A 22462-nucleotide genomic window follows, 5' to 3' on the forward strand; every position below is an offset into this window, starting at 1 on the left:
TGGGGCCTTACTAGCAGTTTATCATCTTTAATAACAACTACTACTATATTCAGGGAGTGACTCCCCACCCTACTTCAATCTATTACCACCCTCTGCTCCTAAATTTATTCTCTTTCCTAATTTTTATCCTCACAACTTCCCTAAGGAAATTAACAAGAGTAATCTCCTTACTTTACAGATTAGAAAACAGAGTATGAGAGTTGCCCAAAGTCCCACAGAAACTTTGGGGGTGTAGCAGAAGGGGGGTCTGGACTCTGCCTACAGCCATTTTTCCTGCAACAAGGCCCTGCTGCCACTGAGCTTATTCAGGTCTCCAGAGAAACACTAATGGAACAAGCAGTTTAGTCCTCTTCTAATGTGCTTCCCCCGCCACATGCACACACACACACCCAGGGGAAGCTTTAAGCTGTTCTTTCTTTCCCTTTCTCGGTGGGGACAAAAGGGTGGCCCACCTAGCACTGTAACTGGGCCTGCTGTCAGCTTGACAGTGGGTTAGGAAGATGGGCCATGAAATGTCCTCATTGTTCAGGGCATAACAGTCCCAGAGCTTCACAAGCACCAAAAGCCGCAAGTCCAAAGACTAAGCCGAGCCTGCAGGTGACATGGGGGGACCAGGCTGTGATGACAGACCAGGAGGACCAATCTGTGTAATTAAAAGAGAATAAGGAAACTTCAGAAGAAAAGGCCCCCCTTCCAGGGCTTTCTCCACAAGTGAGGACAGCTACTGTCCCAGTACAATACCTCTAATTAACTATTTTCAATTAACCTACCAGCTCTCTTCTGAGAACACTCCCCCCTCCTTGGAAAAGGAGAAGCTCATGTGGGCCTTAGCAAAGGTCAGTCCCCCAGACCATAGGCGTGTCCTTTCAGGTGCCCTGGGCAGAGACTCCATGGGTCCCTGTATCAGGCCAAAGGCTGGGTCACTATCAGGGACCTCAGCCACATCAGGAATTCTGTGATTCCAGAACTCTGAAACATCAGGCTACATGGCTTGTCCTCATAGTCCCACAGGTGGGTTCATCACCTGAACTCAAAATGGCCGCCTCTTTCATGAGGAAGGGGAGAGAATGAACAGAGCTCTTCTCCATGTCGAATCAGGCTTTAATGGTATCAGGAAAAGCTAAGATTCCCTGCATTTCTATCAAAGCAGATAGAGAAGGAAATGGGAATGTTTTGACTACGGGGGACCACCATTCTGTCATCATTATAAAATCCGCCCCTGGGTTCCCAGGTTCTGTCCTGACTCAAGTCCCAGGTGGACCTGGCCTCGCAGTTCACTGGGTCCGCCCACTCAGCCCACTTTTCCTGCCAAAGCCCAGACCAGGGGGACACTCCTAGATACAAGGACCCCAAAAACGATCAAGGTAAAAAATCTCTTTCAGCTTGTCACTTGAAAAACTACCAAAAAAGACTGGCTCTCAAGTTTTAGATTTGGGGAGTATTCTCGTAGCATCATCTAGCTTGTTTTTTCACGGCCATGGGCTTGAGAAGCATCATCAGTCATTTCTTGCAGCGCCAGCACCATCATCGATGCTCACTCGCTCTAACATTACCTGTGCAAGGTAGACTCTGAAGATGATCTTGGACATGCTTAGACAGCTCCTTGCTCTGCATTTTAAAGCCCAGCATACCCCAAAGCAGAGTCCTAACTAGGCTTCAGTGAAATGTGGTTCGGTGGTCAAAGTGAAGCAGGTTTCCTTACATAGGACATCTGAGAGCCTGCGAGACGCTAGTTCATTTGTTACTCTCTAAGAGGGTGCTTGTGCGTGCAGCTGTACCCAAAAGTTATTTGTCCAGACAGCCAACTTTCTCTCTCTCTTTATGTCCTTATCTCTCTCTTTCTCCCCCTTTTGTGGAATATTTTATAGGGCTACAATTCTGCACAACATGCGCTGGGAAATGCTGGCCAACATCCATTTGAGCTTGTTGCATCGTCTCCTCTCCAATAGATGGAAATATACAACAGCACCCTCTTTTATTACAACATGCCTTATACATGCAAACTTGGGCACACCAAGGTCCAACTCAGAACCTGTGAAAATAAGCACTGCGTACAATGGTGCAATGTGGCTGAACCCAGAGCTATCCTTGGAGCCTGGTGTATTGCACAGAGCTTGTACAATTCCAGCATTCTGCATCATGTGAATCGTAAACTCCTCTACGACATGAGAAAACTTCAGTTATCCCCACTTATATGGACTCTCTGACTTTTAAAAGGTACCTAAGGCTTTATGCCAGCAATATAAAAACAAAATAAAAAATCAAGTCAGATTTACAAGTGGGTTATGCACTATGCACAGTGTTTAGAACTCCAAATCTTTTCCCCGTAGAAACAAAGTCATAAGTGGTGATTAAGTTCCCAGACTAACCCACAGTGCAGCTAAAACAAGGCACATCTGTAATGTCATCAAGTAAAAAAAATTTTAAACAATGAAATTAAAGAAGAAACAAATTTATTTATCAAGAACACTTATGCTCGGTGGTATACCCAGAGGGGGGCAGGGGGGCAGCCCGTGCCTAAGCAGGAAGGGGCATCCTGTAGAGAAGTGACAAACGATAATGAAGCCAGCAAGGTCAGTTGGCTCTTTATTTCACCACCTGCTGACAACTGAAAACAACATCAGTAATAAAATACTGCTCCTTTGAGGAAAACTGGGTTCAACAAGAAGTGAAGAAGTAGTTAGGGGTACTTGGAGCTATTAAGGAGGAGACCATGGCTTACCAACGTGGATTTTAGTGTAATTCTTTATTGTGTCCAAATTAATATCTATAACTAGAGTCGTGCCTGTAGGAGTCTTTTTTTTTTTATGCTTATCAACAATGATCCTGGTCAGTTGGGGTAAAACAGATGGAACAAGGATGGAGAAACAGATTCTACGAGTTCAAGGAGCAAACATTAGAGGAGAAAGGAAAGGAGCTAAAGAGAACACGTGTATAATGTGAGAGGCCGTAGGTCTGAGATGGAATTGCGTGGACTGAGAACGCTAAATCAGAGGAACCAAAGGCGTCCTGCTCAAGATTCTCCCCGGGAGAAAGAAAAGGTGGGGAGGAGGAGGAGTTTCCTAGGAGAGCCACCAGGTGGAGCCACCATCACAAAACCACTTCAGGGATGGTCCTCTGGGTGGACTTGGGTGGAAGTCTAAATCATTATTTCACGCAACACTCATGACTCCACTGTTAATGCCTTATTACTAAGACACAGAGATTAAAAGGAGATAAATATAATAGAAGAAAAATTCTAAAAACAATTTTGTCAATGACCCACACACTAAAAATTATAGAAAAAATATGAAAGCAACATCCCTCTAGAATGGCTTCTTTCCACCCATTTCACACCCACCCCTAAGCCCAACAGGCAGTACTACTCAGATAAGAAAATGGACAAGGGCAACATACTCTAACATCAATTACTGGTCCTAACACAGGCTCCTAATAAAACAGAAATGCAGCCAAGGATCATTTACTGTACAAGATCTTTATGGCCCCTCTACTCTCAAACTTTCAAGAATGAAGGCCCACGGGTGTAAAAAAAAAAACCCCAAAAACCATAAATGCACGTACAGATACATTCACACAGGCATATATATTATTGAATGACTATATATGATATTCATCCACGTTCACTGCCAGATGGCAGGCTTTATTTTTATCTTCCCATGCGAAAGAATAGCTCAGGTGATAGCCAAGAGTTTCCACACAATAGTAATGCCTTCTCTTAACTCTTACTCTTCTATCTGTCCATAAAAGCCAGCAATCTAGGTAAAAATGACAGATGATTTGGAAACTTGAAGAAAAATCTGACCCAACACACCACATTTTCCGATTCCTAGTTAACTGGAGGTAACTCACATTTGCTTCTCCAAAAAGAAATTTGGAAGGAAAAAAGTCTTGTTTCTAGAAACAAATCCCCAGATCTCACATCCACCTTAAACAACAAAGCACTAGAAAACCAAAGTGGTTGACATTTTCCATCCTTTGTTTACAGTTTCATTTCAAAAAAAGAGCCCACAGCCTATCAAGATCCATGCCACTGTCTCTGAGCCAACACAAGAGTGCCATGGCAGCACGTGCACATTTATGTACACACGCACACATACACTCACTCACGTTCTGATGAGCAGGCCAATGGATACCTCGAGGATATTATTCCAAGTTGCTAACTAAATGCTAAAGACAAGAAAGCTCGAACAAACATTTCCCCTTCAGTACAGTCAAGGGAGGGAGGTCACTATGGCCGGATGTGTTTAGGGATTGAATGACAAGTGCTGAAACTATGAGAGAAAGAAAGATAAACAGTAGGTAAAATTCTTCTGACAGCTACAGGCAGCAGACCAAAATGGAGAGCCCTTCTGTGCGCAAACACTAGGCCCATATTATGTTGAGGGGCATGTATGTATCACCCATCAACACACAAAATGAATTCTGGAGAGTTTCTGCACTAACTTTTAAAGCAACAATGTGTCACCAGAGGCAGAGCAGCTGTTGGTCTCTCTGTCAAGGAAAACTTTTGAATTAAACCCGTCTGAAGGACTAAACACACGAGAAATGAGCCTCAAAGAGTCATGTTCTACAATCACAGTCATATCCACATACCAACTTAGAGAGCAACTCTCCCCCATCTCAACTTGAATCTTATCCCGTAGCGTCAGTGCTGTACCTGTTACAAATAATATCCTTTAAGCCATCAGATCTTTCAGCACTAATCTCTGGAAGGGGCAGTAAAATGCAAATGCATAACAAACCTTAAATAAAGATGGCGAAAGCAGATTATCTTTCGGAAGGCAGATGCCAGAGTAGCAGAGCGACTTAAAAAGATGATTATAAAATACATTGTATATCAGGAGAGCATAACAACAACAACAACAATAATAATAGTAGCAAAGAATAATAAATGTGCAAAATACAATAGAGACTTACCAAACACTGAATTCATGATAAACTGGAAATAGAAACAAGGACATATAAAGCCAACCAGAAACACGCAGAGTGGCTTCACGTTCAGAATGACAGAAGTAAATAAGAGACATATCCCCACCTTGCCAGGAAAAAGATACAAGGAATGTGCAGCACTTTCTCAACATTTCCCAAGTGATACGATAGATTGGAACTGCTTAGAGGCAGGACCAGCTGGTGTTTTCTAGTTTTTCTATCTGCCCCAGCACCTAGCACAGGGCCAGGGCCATAGTAGGCACACAGTAAACATGTGTAATTGAATGTCTGTTAGTACCCACCCCAAAGTGAGTAAGGAACAATGTCCAAAATTATAGGCAGCAGGAGGGGTTCAGAGAGAGGCAGCTTCCCCATGAGGTCTGCTAACAGTGCAAAAACTGGGAAACTACAGCCCTGAAATAGAAGCTGATCCTCACACAGGCCAGCGGGGTATTGATTCCAGCCTGGACACTTAACCTATCACATGGATAAAGTTGACTGGGAAACCCTTATAAGGATGAAACCAAAAGATTTTTTTATTCCATTTTACTTCAAGTAGAAAAGAGTCCATATTCAAATGAACAAAATCCTCCTTGCTCATTTTTAAGGATATATTTATTGTATTTGCTGTTAACTGCTAAAGTACCTATTCTGTTCAATTTTGGTTTGAAACTCGAGGTATGAATATCTTTAAAAAAATTCTCCCATATAGCAAAGTTCCAATTTAGAAGGGCCCATCACTCTCTTATATGGGCTCAATGATAGAAGAAACAAAAGAATAAATCATTCTCAGAAGGAAACAGACAACCTTTTTCTTTCTGGTTCATGAGAATGACTTCTGGCTCTAAGAAAAAATTTTAGATTTTCTGGCTACAGTTTGTCAACATTCTGGAGTCTGGGATAACTTTAGGATATACAACATCCATGCTGCAAGTTTAAATTTAAAAATGACCTCTTAAGCCTTGTGGAAAGCTTGTCTTAACCAGGAAGCTCCTTCACTGTGACTTGGGTAAAGCCCAGAGAAGTGGCCAAGGTTGAGAGCAGACATAACTGTCCTTAACAGTGCTAATGTCTGGAAAATATAGCTGATGGCTGCCAAGCCAACTGGATGATCTTCTCCCTCTCTCGCTCTCTCTCTCTCTCTCTCTCTCGCTCCCTCTCTCTCTCTCAATTTCAGTCACATCTTTTTTCTCAAATAAAAAGCCTGTGGAGTCATTCCAGTACCTCCCTAAATCAACTCTGTAGAGATCTGCAAAGGTTAAAGCTGAAAACTGAAACTAATCGGTCCCCAAACTAATGTTTCCATGGTCCTGGCCTTTTCTCAAGGCTATGAATAGCCTTCTTCAAATGTAGAATATCTTTTGACCTTATGCAGGTGCCTGGGGAGGGCGAGCTCATCCCACACTGTGAACTACTACAACCCATTCACCCCTGCTGCAAAGTGAGGCACGTCCCCAACGCAAAAATCGCTGGACACGATTGGGCAAACTTCTTCAGCTCAGTGTATCTCAAGTTCAGGACACAATGAAATGGTTCAATTTCAGACTTTTCATAGAAATAGACTTCAATCTTTCTTTATTAAACCATTGCTAAGCCTGCATCAAATGATATGGCCCATATAAAGTGAACAGTCATCTCATCTTTGATAAAGATGAAGAAAAAGAACCTGTGTTAATTCTACCAAATTCACACAGGGTCCAAGGCTGAATCACAAGGTGGACTCATATACTATAAGAAAATCCCATGTTAGTGAATCAAATTAGCCTGTTACTAAACTCTGAAAGCAACTTCCCTCCATAACAACAGCAACAGACAAAAACATCCAAGAGATTTCTAGGGACAAAGCCTGATGGAAACAAAGGGAAGGAGGAGGCTTCGGTCATTTATGATAACTCATAAAACTTGAAAAATTAGTTGGACGGAAGTGTTTACAAGTGACTAGAATCGTCCCACAGATTTAGCCTCTGATCCTTATTTTAAGGGGGAGAAAAAGTGGTTTTTCACTGATTTGGGGTGGGAAAAAAATGTAGCTTTTGAGCTCAGCACAATGAACTATTTATGTGGCCTGACAAGGCCAATCAATCCAGCCTGCTGTTTATTATAAGGAGCAGTAGGATATTGTTAGCTCTGGTGGGTGGGGGCGGGGCCAAAGACGGCACTGGCCCTGGTACACAATTCTTCCCTTCAACTGGAAATTTATGTGTGGCCCAGGTGACCCGGGGGTCAGTATGAAGCCTGGGCCAGAATGAAGATGGTTTGTTATGTGTTTCATATTTACAGGACGCCCCCATGTGCTATGGTCTCAGAGCCACTGGCAGATTATGACCTAAGAGTAAAAAGCTGGTCATAATCAGGCTGTAGGCCTAAGGTGGAGGCTTAGAAAGAAAACATTAAGTCAGTAAGCCGGTCCCTTTAATGCCATTTTCTGGTTAATGAAAAATTCTGTAGGGGACCTCAAAGGTCAGATTTTTCGTTGTAAAGAGACAATTATCTAAAAAGTTCGATTCCTTCATTGATTTAAAGCTCTCAGGTAATTTTGTCGAACTTACCTGGATAATCACCTTTATTCCTTAACTTAATTAATCCCTTATCTTGTTAAATTAATGAATTACCTTAATTCTCTTATTTGCTTTACAAAAACAAGGCTGGCTAGAGAGGCCTGCCGCTGGTCTACGTGTATGCCATTCCTCGGCCCACTGACCCAAGGAGCATCAGGAGAAACGGGAGAGGCTCAGATCAGCAAGGGAACTCTAGCTCTCCAAGTCCAACAAGGACAGGCCTCAGGAGTTCTGGAACCTATTTGCAAGAATGCAGGAAGTGCTCTGGGGGATGACTATAGTTTTAGAGCTAGGTAGGCCTAAAAATTCTTAAAATGGGAAATCCCCTCCATTGGCAGGATGGGGTTTAAAAAAAAAAACAAGAAAGAAAATCCTATAGCTGCTAAACAGCGTGGGCCCCCAGCCAATATTTCATCTGAATAATTCAAAAAAGGAAATGTAACCCAGGGCAGCTGGAGGGGGTAGAGGAAGAAGCAGGAAGGAAGAGAGACACAAAGCTGAAGTCTCAAGCACTATGATCAATGGACAGTTTATTGGACAAATTCTTCTGCAGCCTAAATTTGATGAAAGATTAGCTGTTCTTCCCCATGGTTATGTAAACTTGCCCTTTTTTTCCTTTTTAATGGAACTCTTTGCTAATACATTTCCGGCTCCTGCTTTTGAACAGCTCTATGTTTCTCTTTAAGGAAGTAATAAGCCCCTGAAAAGCCTGCAGCTGAAAGCTAATCTACCTCGGGCATGCTCAGTGTGCACCGGGCCTGGTCCATCGGGAGGGTGGGCTCGGGAGAAACTGAGGCAATCCAGTTTCCATTTTAGTATAGAATTGAGTCGGGTTGTCTCTGCCATCTTATAGAATCTCTCCTACCATTTAACACAACAATGTCACAAAGGGCAGATAGGGGAGAAAACAAAACTCCAACAAGCTGATACCTGAAAAATCTGCCTTGAGGCCTCAGAAGGGGGAAACAAGATGGTGAAAGGTTTCCTGGTTAGACACATGGATGGATGAGCTATATCTCTGTAAATACTGCCTCCTAAACCGAGAGAGACAAGGTGGAGCCCCAGCGGTTAGAGAGAGAAAGACCCTGCTAAAGCCTGCCCTTACATTAAAAAGAGAGCATGGCCAGACGTGCCCGGCTCAGCTGGCACCACAGTGCTCTCTGAAGTCACCCTTCAGCCAAAAAAATAGATATGAAAGCGAAAGCTAAAGTCCTAGAAAAATCATCGTTTACAAATTTAGTCTACTTTCCCACTGTCAAGAAAATTTTTTTATTAGTTCCCTTTAGTATGGTTATTGTATCGTTACTTGCCGTGTGTGTGTGTGTATGCACCCCAAATTTATACAAAAATCAAAACCAAAAGGGCAAACGCCATTCAATTTTCCAGCAATGCCAAATGTGATACAGTTCACCCAGAAGTTTCCAGTTTGGGTTTGTGTGTGGGGAGGGGCTCTTTCTTCTTTGCCATACCTCTCCTGTTGGTTCTTAGAATTGTTTCAGAAGACAGCAATGCATTTCCACTGGACACTTCGTGCATGGGCTTTTCTGGAGCTTTGCTGGAGAGAGGGTCTTTCTTCATCTCTTTCTTTATTTCCTGTGAGGACAGAGAAAAGGAAAACAAGATTGTAGTTTAACATTTTAGAATGTCTCTGACTATGTTAAGCTTCAGCTTTCTGGAAATGAACTACAGTGGCCTCAACTCAGCATAACATTTTATTTTATTTTATTTTAACATCTTTGTTGGAGTATAATGGCTTTGCAATGGTGTGTTAGTTTCTGCTGTATAACAAAGTGAATCAGCCATACGTATACATATATCCCCATATCCCCTCCCTCTTGCGTCTCCCTCCCACCCTCCCTATCCCACCCCTCTAGGTGGTCACAAAGCACTGAGCCGATCTCCCTGTCAGCAAAACGTTTTTAAAACACCATTTCCTGTATGTTGTAGTTTGTTTTCCTTACATTTATTAGACAAGCACCTGGTCCTATAAAATGTAATAATGTCCAATACAATGCAACCTCTGTGACTATGGTCATTCCAAGGGATCAAAAAGGCCACCATACAGCTCCAAATGACAGCCTATTCTATTTTTTGAACAATGACAATCTTTGGCCAAGCAGAATCGCCCCTCAAAGGCCTTCTGGTTTCTATTCTTCCCAACAGGGGTTTAAAGAAGTATATTCCCAAATCACCATTGTGCTCACAATTATGCTAAACCCAAAAGAAGATGATTTCAGTTCATTTACAGTTAACAAGTTCCTCTGGCTTTTTAATCCCTCAGAGAGAAAAATATAAAAGATAATAAAATAAAATAAAGACTATCATTCTAAGCCAGGGGTCAGCAAACTAAGCCCACCACATGTTTTTGTAAATAAAGTTTGATTATAGCACAATCCCCTTCATTTCGTTTAGGTATTTCCTGTGGCTGCTTTGATGCTACAACGGCAGAGTTGAGTAGTTGGAACAGACATCCAAGCCAAAACTACCTGGCCCTTTACAGAAAAAGTTTACACCAGGTGGTCTCTTATCAAAGCTCCATTAAGATCTGGACTTTTAAAACCTGATGCCTGATACAATTATTTCAAATTATTGATATTCGAATAATTTACATAATTTTTTTCAAAAGCATTAATAGCCGGAAATGATAGTAACTCACAAAGTGCAGATCTGGGCAGGGTGGGTCCTGGGCTTGTCTGCATCCATGATCACACTGACTTGGGAAAAGGAGAAAGCTAAGGGGCTAGAGCCAAAGCACGGCTGGGTGGCAGGAAGGACTCAAAGATGAGAGATGTGTTCTCTAGAAAGAGCCTGGGACAAGAATTGGACATGGGTCCTTCTATGAAAGAACATGAAGATGGAAAATTTGGTGGGAGGCTACAATTTGGCCTGGGCAGAGGTGGAAAAAACAGAACAAAAGCTTGTCAAAACATAGCCACCGCCTGGCAGCTTCCTACACACCCGAGCGTTAGTTACCGTATCCAATTCCCCGATTGCTGGCTCTGTTCACAACAGCCTCGCCCTTTCTCCCTCATGAGGGCCTCACCGGAAACCAGCAACTGCGGTTGGTGCTCTGCTGGGTTGAGAGTTTCAGCTGGCGGCTCAGGCCAACCCAGCACAAAGCGGTGTGCATGCGTGTGTGTGTACACGCACTCCCACCTCAGCAGCCCCGGCACCTGCTAGAACAGCAGTTGCTGGGGGTTTCTGCAGCCTCACAGGCAGATGGCATCAGGGGACAATCTGCAAACATTGCCAGCCTGAGCCGCATGAAAGGATGCTTTCTTAGTGATGGCTGCCAGCCTGCTATGGCTCTAGAAGTAAACAAGGCACCACAGGGCCTCATTCCCCAATCGTTGCTTCTTTGGGGGTAGAGAAGTTGCTCAAACATCACTCTCCACTGTAGGGCAGGTATGACTGTGCAAACACAAATTTCCCACCTAGACACAACATAACGCAGTGATACAACATCCAATTTTGCCAAGGAGTAATTCAGAGAAATTCAGTGGGTTGCAGGTGACATGGTAAGCACTTGCTTAGCACTAACCACGATGCAGTTAGGCAGGGGTGAGGGGGTGCAGATGTTTGACAGACTACGGTAGTCACTGGAGAAGGCCTGAGAAGCTATGGTTGCCAAGAATGTTCACACCCAAGGCTTCACAGCAGCAACCTGTGAGCTTTGAAGGACTGATCTCATCATGCAGGTGCTTAAGGGCTGAGAAACCAGCAACAGGAGAGAGGTTGCTTCATAAGTTTCAGATTCTGTTGTCCCTCCAATGATTGTTCCCATTTGCCAGATACGTAAGCCTCATGATGACCTAATTTCTTAAGTTGCTTGTTAGATTCAAGCAGGGAGGAGAAAACTTAAAATATGCCCTGAATTTTCCCAAAGAAAATTGTAGGCATGGCGGTGCATCCTGAAGACTCTCCATCTGCCCAACACCCAGGTACACCAGGCTCAATGCAGTCCCACCCAAACCCAACATCGTCCCTCCAACCGGCCCCTTCTCTGGGAGAGACGGGAGCTATATTGCTTGACAGCCCATCATCAACCCACTTACCCAGGCTGGAAAACTCAGTGTTAACCTTCGTATCTAACCAGCCACCCAGTTGGGCTCTATCTACTTCCTCAATCTGTTTCTCTCCTTCCTCCCAAGCTGCCTTAAAAACATGAATACCAGGCAAGGAACCTGAATAGATATTTCTCCAAAGAAAATAGACAAATGGCCAGTAAGCACACGCCAAGATGCTCAAATCATAATTCACTAGGGAAATGCAAATCAAAACCGCAACGATATACCCCTTCATTCCCACTAAGATGGCTAGGTTTTTTGGGGGTTTTTTTCTAAAGGAAAACAAGTGTTGATGAGGACGTGGGGAAACTGGAACCCTTGTACATTCCTGGTGGGAATGTAAAATGGTGCAGTCACTGTGGAAAACAGTATGATGGTTCCTCAAAAAGTTAAACACAGAATTACTGTATGACCCAGCAATTCTACTCCCAGGTATATACCCCAAAGAGTTGAAAGCAGGACCTAAACAGATACTTGTATGCCAACATTTACTGCAGCATTATTCACAATAGCCAAAAAGTAGAAACAACCCAAGTGTCCATCAACAGACGAACAGATAAACAAGATGTGGTATATACATACAATAGAATATTGTTCAGCCTTAAAAAGGAATAAAATTTTGATAATGCTACAACATGAATGAACCTAGAAAACATCATGCTAAGTGAAATAAACCAGACACAAAAGGACAAATATTGTCTTATTCCACGTATATGAGGCACCTAGAATAGGCAAAATCATAGAAGCAGAAATTGACTAGAGGTTACCAGGGAGTAAGGGGATGGGGGGATGAGAGTTAATGTTTAATGGTTATGGAGTTTCTGTTTGGGGTGATGAAAAGTTTTGGAAACAGACAGTGGTGACGGTTGCACAACATTGTGAATGTAATTAATGCCACTGAACTGTACTTTTAAATGGTTAAAATGGCAAATTTTATGTTATAGATATATTTTTACCACAGTAAAAAATACACATGAATACCAGCTTACATTTGAGAGCTTGCCATGTGCCAAAGCTTCCTCTAAGAGCTGCACCTGGATTGCAACTTTTAACCTGCGTAACAGCCCTATTCACAGATGCACACGCCAAGTCACAGAGAGCTAAGGAAATCTGTCCGAGGTCAAACAAGTAGGCGCCAGAATTGGAACTCAACCTGTCTAGCTTCAGAGCTCATCTCTTAACCACTCTTCCCCCCAAGTCCTGCCTGCCTCCAGTCCCTCCCCTCCCCTCTCAACCTCCACACTGCCTCAAGGGACACTTTCCTAAAACAACTGTCCGCGCTCTTGTCACTTTCCTACTGAAACCCTCCTGTTACTTCCAAAAGACCACAGGGCAAGCTCTTTCCTTCAAAAAGTTTTCAAATTGCACAGCAAGCCACATGTCCCTGTGTACTCACTTCTGGCTCAAACTATCTGACATACATGCTGACCCCAGGGTACCAATTACCATGCAAATGCAAGGTAGGAGTGCATTTTTTGAACACCCTGATGTTCACAGACATCTGATGTCACGGACTCCTACTGGTAGGCTCCAAAAATAGGTGACGATGCCGGTAATGACACAACTTTACACTCGCAAGGCCTTATATAAATTAAAGTGCTTTAACAGATCTTTTTTCGCCTGCTCCTCACGATAACATTTTCATTTTGTTACTGAAATAAATCCTGATTTTTCTAGACTGATATATTTTTTCAGACAAGAATCATGAGACTCAGTCAGAGAGGATGCAAGACCATCAAAAGGCTACAAGGCTAGTAGGGGGCAGGGCAGGCCGTGGGATCCAGCTGCAGGCCTTCTAGGCAGAGCTCTCTTGCTTACACCTCACCTCGCAGGAAGAACCAGTGTCATGGCTATAGCAGGGACAGTCAAAATCACCCCACTGGTGGCTCCAGTGGAAAATTTCACTTTCTTCCACATCTAAAGAATCTGATTTATTGCTTTATCCATAAGCCCACAAGTACAAAGGCTGAAATCCTTGAAGACCCTTATCATCCACACAAAAAAGCTCTTTGCTGCAAAAGAGGGTGGACTTGGCAGTGCAGTAACTCCTGCCTGCCTACAGCTGCCAGCATCCCCGTACCTGGAGCTCTCCGAGGTTCTGATCCAGGTCATGGGACTCTATAGACTTCCTGGGTATGAGCATTCCTTGCCCCCAACCCTCAGTCTCAGCTTTCTAACCACAAGGCCTACACTTTTAACCATTTGTTAAGAACATAGATCCTACTATCTCACTGGTAGAGACTACACCCTGGACCAGAGCTATGGGCCAAGGGGGCTTACAGAAATTCATACCTGCCCACATATATAAATCAGCAATGATTCTACTTGCTTTAAAACACAACAGAATAGTCGGGGTATCAGCAAACCTCTTTAGGAGGTAAAGGAAACCCAGTTTATCTCAAAGCTAATGCCTTAACAATGGAAACTCGGCTTGTACAGTAAAACTGAGGCCATCAATAAACTATCGATGCTCCAATGACACTCAAGCTGTTGTCGCAAGGACCCCCCGAGGGAAAGGAGAGGAGAATTCACACCATTTCTGCTTCCCAAAGCAGAATGCTGATCAGAGTCTGAGATGGCTTACCCACATCTGGAGGCCAAGAAGCCCCAATAATGCCACTCTAGCAAAAATTCTCTGTGACACATTTAGCAGCCTGCAAATAGCAGCCTCACTGGGCAAAGGCATAATTTGTACACAACTGGAGCTCAACTAGCATCGTCTGTTTTCTGATAAGTGGAATTGCCTGGATGTGGCTGGTAGCCAAGCCCAGTCAACTACCTCTTTGCCTCTCCCTCCCCCATCCATTACATACTATACAGGTGCTAGAGGGTTGGCTCAGTTGAACCTTAACTTCTTTCAATTAACCAAAATACTACACAGTAAAACATCAGTGAAGGTCTGGTTGGGGGGCCCCTCCCTCCTCTCATCCTTTATGTTTTCTACCAACCTTGACACAAGTTAAGACAGAGGTATCACAGTGGATGTAAAGAACGCTGCTGTGAGTCAAAAAACCAGAACCAGTCCTGGCATCATCATTTATCAGGTGGGTGACCTTGCGGGCAATAGTGAAAGCCTCTAAGCAGCTCTTTTGTCATCCCTAAAAGAAGCCTAATGCTAAATGCTTTGGCACCATCATAGAGGTGTCTTCAGGATTAAAGAGTGAATTGGAGAGTAGTATACAAATTGATTACTTATTGTCATTATTAATGTCATCATTAAATAGTAAGTGCTACAAAAAAAAAAAAAAGAGAGAGATCTACACCTAATAACACAGATGAATGTTCACAGTCAGAATGCTGAGTGAAAGAAGCCACACCCAAGAGATCACATACTGTACAATTCCATTTATGTGAAGTTTAACAACAGGCAGAACTAATCAATGGTGAGCGATCTCAGAATAGCAGTTACCCTTGGGAAGGTACTGACTGGGAGGGGTACAAGACAACCTGCTGGGAGGATGGAAATGTTCTACAGTTTGGTCTGGGTGATGGTTTGCACAGGTGTACAAACACCTAAAAATTCATTGAGCTGTATTTCTAAGATCTCTGCGCTTCACTGTATGCTATTTCAATGTAAAAAGAACAACATAAATGCGTAAACCAGAAGAATACAGATTCTTTTCAATCAAAATGTGCTAATATTTCATCCTAGGAGGTCAAAAACCGGAAAAGCTAGTGCTTGGGTGTTTTAATATTCATCTCAGGGGGTGGAAAGCCGTCTGGGATCAATATTAAGGGGATAAATGGTCAGAACATGCCAGATGTACCCTACCAAGTAGGTGAACCAAGGGGCATCTCATCTAACTGACACAATCAGCTGAGTGGCTCGGCTCCCTCCAAGGTGCCCCTCCTCTCCACCTCAGCTGCTTTCCTCACATCTCACAATAATTCCTTGTCTCCTGCCACCAAGAATACAGGCACACAGAGCAGGCTGGTGCCACTAATACCAGGGGAGCTCGGTGATGCCCTGACCAGCAAGAAATGCTGGTCCCGGGCTTCCCTTGGCATTAGAGGGAGGCTGGGCAGGGTCCCCTAAAGCTCAGGGCTGATGCAGGGCAGGGAAAAGAGGCATCGTTTGTCAGCCTGCCCTCAAGCATGGTCTGTTTCTTTCTGAAGGGTAAGGTTTCCTTTAGAGCTAGATGTGGGTATGGGATCACTAGTACTAGTGCCCCCTACACTAGTTCATGGAAAATCTTTCTGCAAAATTACCACTGGCAGGAGATAAAAGGAAGTCACTAAAAACAAACCCTTACCCCAAATCTACTGATCAAGAGAGTTTTGAATAGATACAGAATCCTGGAAGAGCACAGCGCCAGCCCGCCCCCGTCACACACATGCATGATATCTTTCTGCCCGCTCTGCACACAAAGGGCAAGTTTAAGAAGCAGCCACCCCATGAACATTCCCTGCTCGCAGAGACTGTGCTTTCCCAGAATTTGGCTCCCTTCACAATAGGCTAGTCAGTCTCAAAACACCTGGGAAGACACAGCAAGTATCCAGAAAGTAATAGTAGACACCAAGGGAGCTTCAGCTCTACCTGTAAGACTCCATTTCTTTAAAAAAATACATCTCATTATCACAATTTTTTTTGTGTGTGTGTGGTACGCGGGCCTCTCACTGTTGTGGCCTCTCCTGTTGCGGAGCACAGGCTCTGGACACGCAGGCTCAGCGGCCATGGCTCACGGGCACAGCCGCTCCGCGGCATGTGGGATCTTCCCGGACTGGGGCACGAACCCGTGTCCCCTGCATCGGCAAACGGACTCTCAACCACTGCGCCACCAGGGAAGCCCCACAATATTTTTTGAAATACCCATGCCGCTGAACCACAAAATGCGCCAAGTTCATTAGAAACAATTGCAAAGAAAATGTATATAAAATATCTGAAGTAAATATGGCAAAATATGAGGATATGATAGAGCAGAGTGGTGAGCACACTGGTATTTGTTATTCACTTTCTTTTTCCAATGCTTGAAATATTTCATAACTTCCCCTGAAAAGTACATAGTGAAACCACATTGATGTCTCATATCACAATGGCTTTCTTACATTTCCAAATTTCATTGCCACTTAGAAAAGTGCTCTGAAATATCATCATAAAGACACCTAAGATATTTTCAGCTCAAAACTAATTTTTTTTAAAGTCACAGGATACCTATTGTTATGTCTCTATGTAAATCTTCAACTGCATTATCTACACTATTATATATTTGTAGTATTATCTCCCAAGAATCACCAATAGCACAAGCCCAGGCAAGAGGCTCTCGACCTGCAGGATGGGAATGAATGCTGCAAAGAGCTCAGCCAGTGCTAGATTCCGGACAAATATAAGACCGGCTACCTTCACGTTCCGAAGAGATGACATAGCTTCCTGATGTAAGACACAATTACCTGCATGACAGTCAACGCCTTTATATATGCCCATGCCCTGCTAAACAGCTAGATTATTACCATTGGATCAAAGGCTATCAATACTAACCAACTGTTTGTACATGCTTTAGTGAGCACTTAATAAATATTTGTCAAATGAATGGCCAATTTCACAGAGTGTTATGGGCAAGATAGCTATCTACAGGCAAGGGGGAGTATTTTCAATTCAGCCCAAAGCTATGACAACATGGAAATCTGTATCATCCCTACAATGATACAACTGGTGCTCACTGGATCACAATCAACTTCTCACCTAAGAGGATACAGATCTGGCTTAAGAGTGGTAGGAAGAAGATAGAGTAAGAAAATTCAGGGCTTCCCTGGTGGCACAGTGGTTGAGAGTCCACCTGCTAATGCAGGGGACACGGGTTTGTGCCCCAGTCCGGGAAGATCCCACATGTTGCAGGGCGGCTAGGCCCGTGAGCCATGGCCGCTGAGCCTGCACGTCCGGAGCCTGTGCTCCGCAACGGGAGAGGCCACAACAGTGAGAGGCCCGCGTACAGCAAAAAAAAAAAAAAAAAAAAAAAAGAAAAGAAAATTCACAGAGTGTCTTATTTATTTAAACAAGCAATACCATTTCTTTTTAGACTATGAATATTAGATATTCAAAATAAATTTACTCATTTAAAAAGTAAACCTTAATAACACAAGAAGAAAACATGAGAGAAAGATTTTTACAATCTCAGAGTGGGAAAGACTCTTTGACACTGACACAGAATCCAGAAGCCACAGAAGAAAGGGTTGATGAATTACAGAAAACCATAAATACAACACAGAAAAAAAGGTTTATCAAGAAAGACAAAAGTCAAAGCGCGAGAATATTGCCTGTTATAAAGACGGGCCTCTTTCCACAAAGTATCAGCAAAGAGATCAATAACCCAACAAAAAATAGCAAAGGACAATTCATAGAAAAAAATGACTCAAACACATGAAAAGATGCTTAACCACGCTCATAAGAGAAATGCAAATTACAGTGGGATTCATCTGACCATATCTGAGCAGTACTCACTACACAGAACAACCCTGAATCCTTTTGGCTATTTTCTTAAATGAAAATTGTAGCATTTATACCTTCTGTGTTAGAATGTTTACACAGCACGTAGCACAGTGCCTGGCATACAACTGGTACTCACACAGAGAATAAGTATGAGAGATACAGAGAACAGCAAGCACAAAACTCTCCAGAAGCTGACAGTCTACATAGGGAGGGATGTAAATAACTTGTTAATTACGAGATACCTTTTTTTCTTGATATTAAATATCATAAAGTTTCTCAATGGACCTCTCTGATACCCAGTGGATTTCTTAGCCCTACTGATATGCAAGATATAGTTTTTATCTGTCATATCGGCAACAATCAAAAAAATTGGTAATATAATGTTGGCAATGATGTAGAGAAAGATACCCACTTGTACTTTCCACTGAGAGTATAAACTGATGTATAAATTGGTACAACCTCTGTGGGAAGCAATGTGGCAATTACCTATCAAAATTTTAAATGCCTACACCTTTTGACTCAGTATTTCCACTTCTAGGAATTCAAACTGCAAATACACTTGCACATGTGCAAAGTGGCATATGTACAAGATTAATGGTTACAGCATTGCTTAACTTAGCAAAAGACTGAAAGAATGTAAACGTGTGTCAGTAGAGAACTGGTTCCATGAATCTCTCTCCAAGAATGAGGCTGGCCCATAAGTGCCAATAAGAATATACACCGAGACATGTTACTAGGTAAAAAGCCTAATAATGTATGCAAGCATTTGTGTGAGTTTGTATGCATGCCTCACTGTGTAATGCAGAATAACAAACTGATAACTGAGGCCTTCAGAGGGGGAAACAGGGTGGCTGAGAGACAGGGAAAGCATATTTTGTCCCTTTTAATTGGTACCATGTGCCTTTGTTAGCTAGACAAAATTTTAACTGACTTAAAAATTAATAATTAAAATGTGTTTAGTATTTCCCAATCATTAGACTATTGCCTGCTACTTTTTCTGCAAACAAGAGATAAATTGACACTGCCCCCTAATATAATTCGATTACATCATTTCCACTGCTAATTTGAAAGATCCCAACATAACCAGTCACAGTGAGAGTAGTATATATGAACAGATACAAAGCTTTAAAGAAAGCTCTTCAGTCCATATATTTCATCAAGAAGGGGACACAGAAAAGTTAAGATATGAGAGAAATCATGCCAGGCCCAATAATCAATTGTTTTTTCAATTATTTCATACAAAATTCAACATTATGGAAATATAATTATAATTAATGGCATGACAATAACCGATAAAGACAAATAAAATGCATATAAAGAGGCGATATTAAATCTTTCTTGTAGTTTTATCATGGGAAGAATACATTCTGCTTTGGTGCCCAGAGTTCAAGTTACAAGAGTTAAACAGTTTGGGATTGGTTAATTATACTCAAAAAGGTTAATTAAACAATGTCAAATTGAGCTCCCCAAGGAGTGGGCACTTTCTCCATCAGTCTCTTCCAGAAAAAATTTTAAGTGTTTCTGATAGCATCATACCTACTCCATGAAGCAGTACTATCTGAAACACATAAATTATTGGGTGTTTTGCTAGGTAAACAGCTCGCTCTTGAAGAAAAAAAGAAGAAGGGACATCCAAGGTCCAACAGCCATTTCTTCCATCTTTTTTTCCTGTCATCTTTTTAACAGCTTTGATGATGATTAAGAGCCTGTGCGTCTGTGGCCCTTTGCTGGATTCCCGGCCACAGCACTGACCACTGTATGAGTCCAAAAGTCTCTCTCTCAGCTACTTTGTAAGTGCCTCAGGGGTAAGAAATAGGCCTCACTCATCTTTCATCCCCAGACACTCAATAAATCTTGGCCAGCAGGCACTCAATAAATGTTAGCCATTATCATTAGCTCTATCATTCTTTTAACCATTATTTGAGTACCTACTGTGTGTCAGATATAAGTGAAAACAGTACATGCATCTAGCTGAATGTTAATTTTTACAGTCACAACCACTTCTAAGACTAATAATTTAATGGAAAAATACAAGGCAATCTACCTGAGAAAGACTTCAGAGTAATGATCGTAAAGATGATCAAAGAACTCGGGAGGAGAATGGATGCACAGAGCAAGAAATTAGAAGTTTTTAACAAAGAATTACAAAATATAAAGAAAAACCAAACAGAATTAAAGGATACAAAAACTAAAATGAAAAATACACTAGAAGGAATCAATAGTAGATTAAATGAGGCAGAAGAACAGATCAGTGACCTAGAAGAAAGAGTGGTGGAAATCACTGCTGGTGAAATAGAAAAAAAGAATGAAAAGAATGAGGACAGTTTAAGAGACCTCTGAGACAATATCAAGCGCACTAATATTCACATTATAGGGGTCCCAGAAGGATAAGAGACAGAGAAAGGGCCTGAGAAAATATTTGAAGAGATAATAGCTGAAAACATCCATAACCTGGAGAAGGAAACAGTCACCCAAGGCCAGGAAGCACAGAGTCCCATACAGGATTAACCCACCAAGGAATACACCACGACACATTGTAATCAAAATAACAAACATTAAAGATAAAGAGAGAATATTAAAAGCAACAAGGGAAAGCAACAAATAACATACAAGGGAACTCCCACAAGGCTATCAGCTGATTTTTCAGCAGAAATTCTGCAGACCAGAAGGAAGTGGCACAATATACTTAAAGTGATGAAAGAGAAAAACCTACAATCAAGAATACTCTACCCAGCAAGGCTCTCATTCAGATTTGATGGAGAAATCAAAAGCTTTTCAGACAAGCAAAATCTAAAAGAATCCAGCAAATCCAACAAATGCTAAAGGAACTTCTCTAGGCAGAAAAGAAAAGGGTACAACTAGAAACAAGAAAATTACAAAATGGAAAAGTTCACTGGTAAAGGCAAACAAACAATAAAGGTAGGATATTATGCACACACAAAGCTAGTAGGCAGGTTAAAAGACAAAAGTAGTAAAATCATGTGTATCCACAATAAGCAGTTAAGGGATACACAGAACAATTACATGTAAAATATAAAATCAAAAATAGTAATCGTGAGGGGAGGAGAGTACAAATGCAGGGTATCTAAAAGGTCTCAGAAATTAAGAGATCAACAACTTAAAACTAGTGCATAAAAATATAGACTCCTATACAAAAACCTCATGGTAACTGCAAAACAAAAATCTATAATAAATGTGCACACAAAAAAGAAAGAGGAATCCAAATATAACAGTAAAGATAGTCACAAGGGAAGAGAACAAAAAAAAAGAGGGGGGGAAAAAGACCTACAAAAACAAATCCAAAACAATTAACAAAATGGCAATAGGAACGTACATATCGATAATTACCTTAAAAGTAAATGGCCTAATTGCTCCAACCCAAAGACACAGACTGGCTGAATGGATACAAAAACAAGACCCATATATTTGCTGCCTACAAGAGACTCACTTCAGATCTAGAGACACATACAGACTGAAGTGAGGGGATGGAAAAAGATATTGCATGCAAATAGAAGTCAAAAGAAAGCTGGAGTAGCAATACTTATATCAGACAAAACAGACTTTTAAATAAAGACTGTTACAAGAGACAAAGAAGGATGGTAGATAATGGTCCAGAGAGAAAATCAATAAGGAAACACAGGCCTTAAATGACACATTAGACCATATGGACTTAATTCATATTTATAGAGTATTTCACCCTAAAGCAGCAGAATACACATTATTTTCAAGTGCACATGGAACATTCTCCAGGATAGATCACATGCTGGGCCACAAAGCAAGCCTTGGTAAATTTAAGAAAACTGAAATCATATCAGCAAAAAAAGCATGCTTTTATCAGCAAAACAGCATCTTTTCAGACCACAACGCTATGAGGCTAGAAATCAACTACAAGAAAAAAACTGCAAAAAACACAAACATGTGGAGGCTAAACAGTATGCTACTAAACAACCAATGGATCACTGAAGAAATCAAAGAGGGATTCAAAAAAATACGTAGAGACAAATGAAAATGAAAACACAATGATCCAAACTCTATGGGACACAGCAAAAGCAGTTCTAAGAGGGAAGTTTATAGCAAAACAAGCTTACCTCATAAACAACAAAAATCTCCAATAAACAACCTAACCTTATACCTAAAGCAACTAGAGAAAGAAGAACAAACAAAACCCAAAGTTAGTAGAAGGAAAGAAATCATAAAGATCAGAACAGAAATAAATGAAATAGAGAGTTTAAAAACAATAGAAAAGATCAATGAAACTAAAAGCTGGTTCTCTGAAAAGATAAACAAAATTGATAATCTTTAGCCAGACTCATCAAGAAAAAAAGAGGGAAAGGGCACAAATAAATAAAATAAGAAATGAAAAAGAAATTACAACCAACGTCACAGAAATTCAAAGGATCAAAAGAGACTACTTCGAGCAACTATATGCCAATAAAATGGATAACCTAGAAGAAATGGTCAAATTCTTGGAAAGGTATGATCTC

The 22462-nt window shown here is 41.7% G+C and overlaps 1 protein-coding gene across 3 annotated transcripts in view; it reads right to left on the reverse strand.

Moving 5' to 3' along the window:
• The window catches only part of SH3KBP1 (SH3 domain containing kinase binding protein 1), a 436506-nt gene that overhangs the window by 194949 nt on the left and 219095 nt on the right, over positions 1 to 22462 (reverse strand). For all 3 annotated transcript variants that reach the window (XM_029240519.1, XM_029240521.1, XM_029240520.1), the window contains one exon: positions 8957 to 9080. In XM_029240519.1, the coding sequence (XP_029096352.1) occupies positions 8957 to 9080 (124 nt within the window). The remainder of the gene's footprint in view (positions 1 to 8956; positions 9081 to 22462) is intronic.

The sequence above is a fragment of the Monodon monoceros genome, unplaced genomic scaffold, assembly GCF_005190385.1.
Source record: "Monodon monoceros isolate NGI ecotype Baffin Bay Population unplaced genomic scaffold, NGI_Narwhal_1 Super_Scaffold_22, whole genome shotgun sequence".
NCBI classification, from domain to species: Eukaryota; Metazoa; Chordata; class Mammalia; order Artiodactyla; family Monodontidae; genus Monodon; species Monodon monoceros.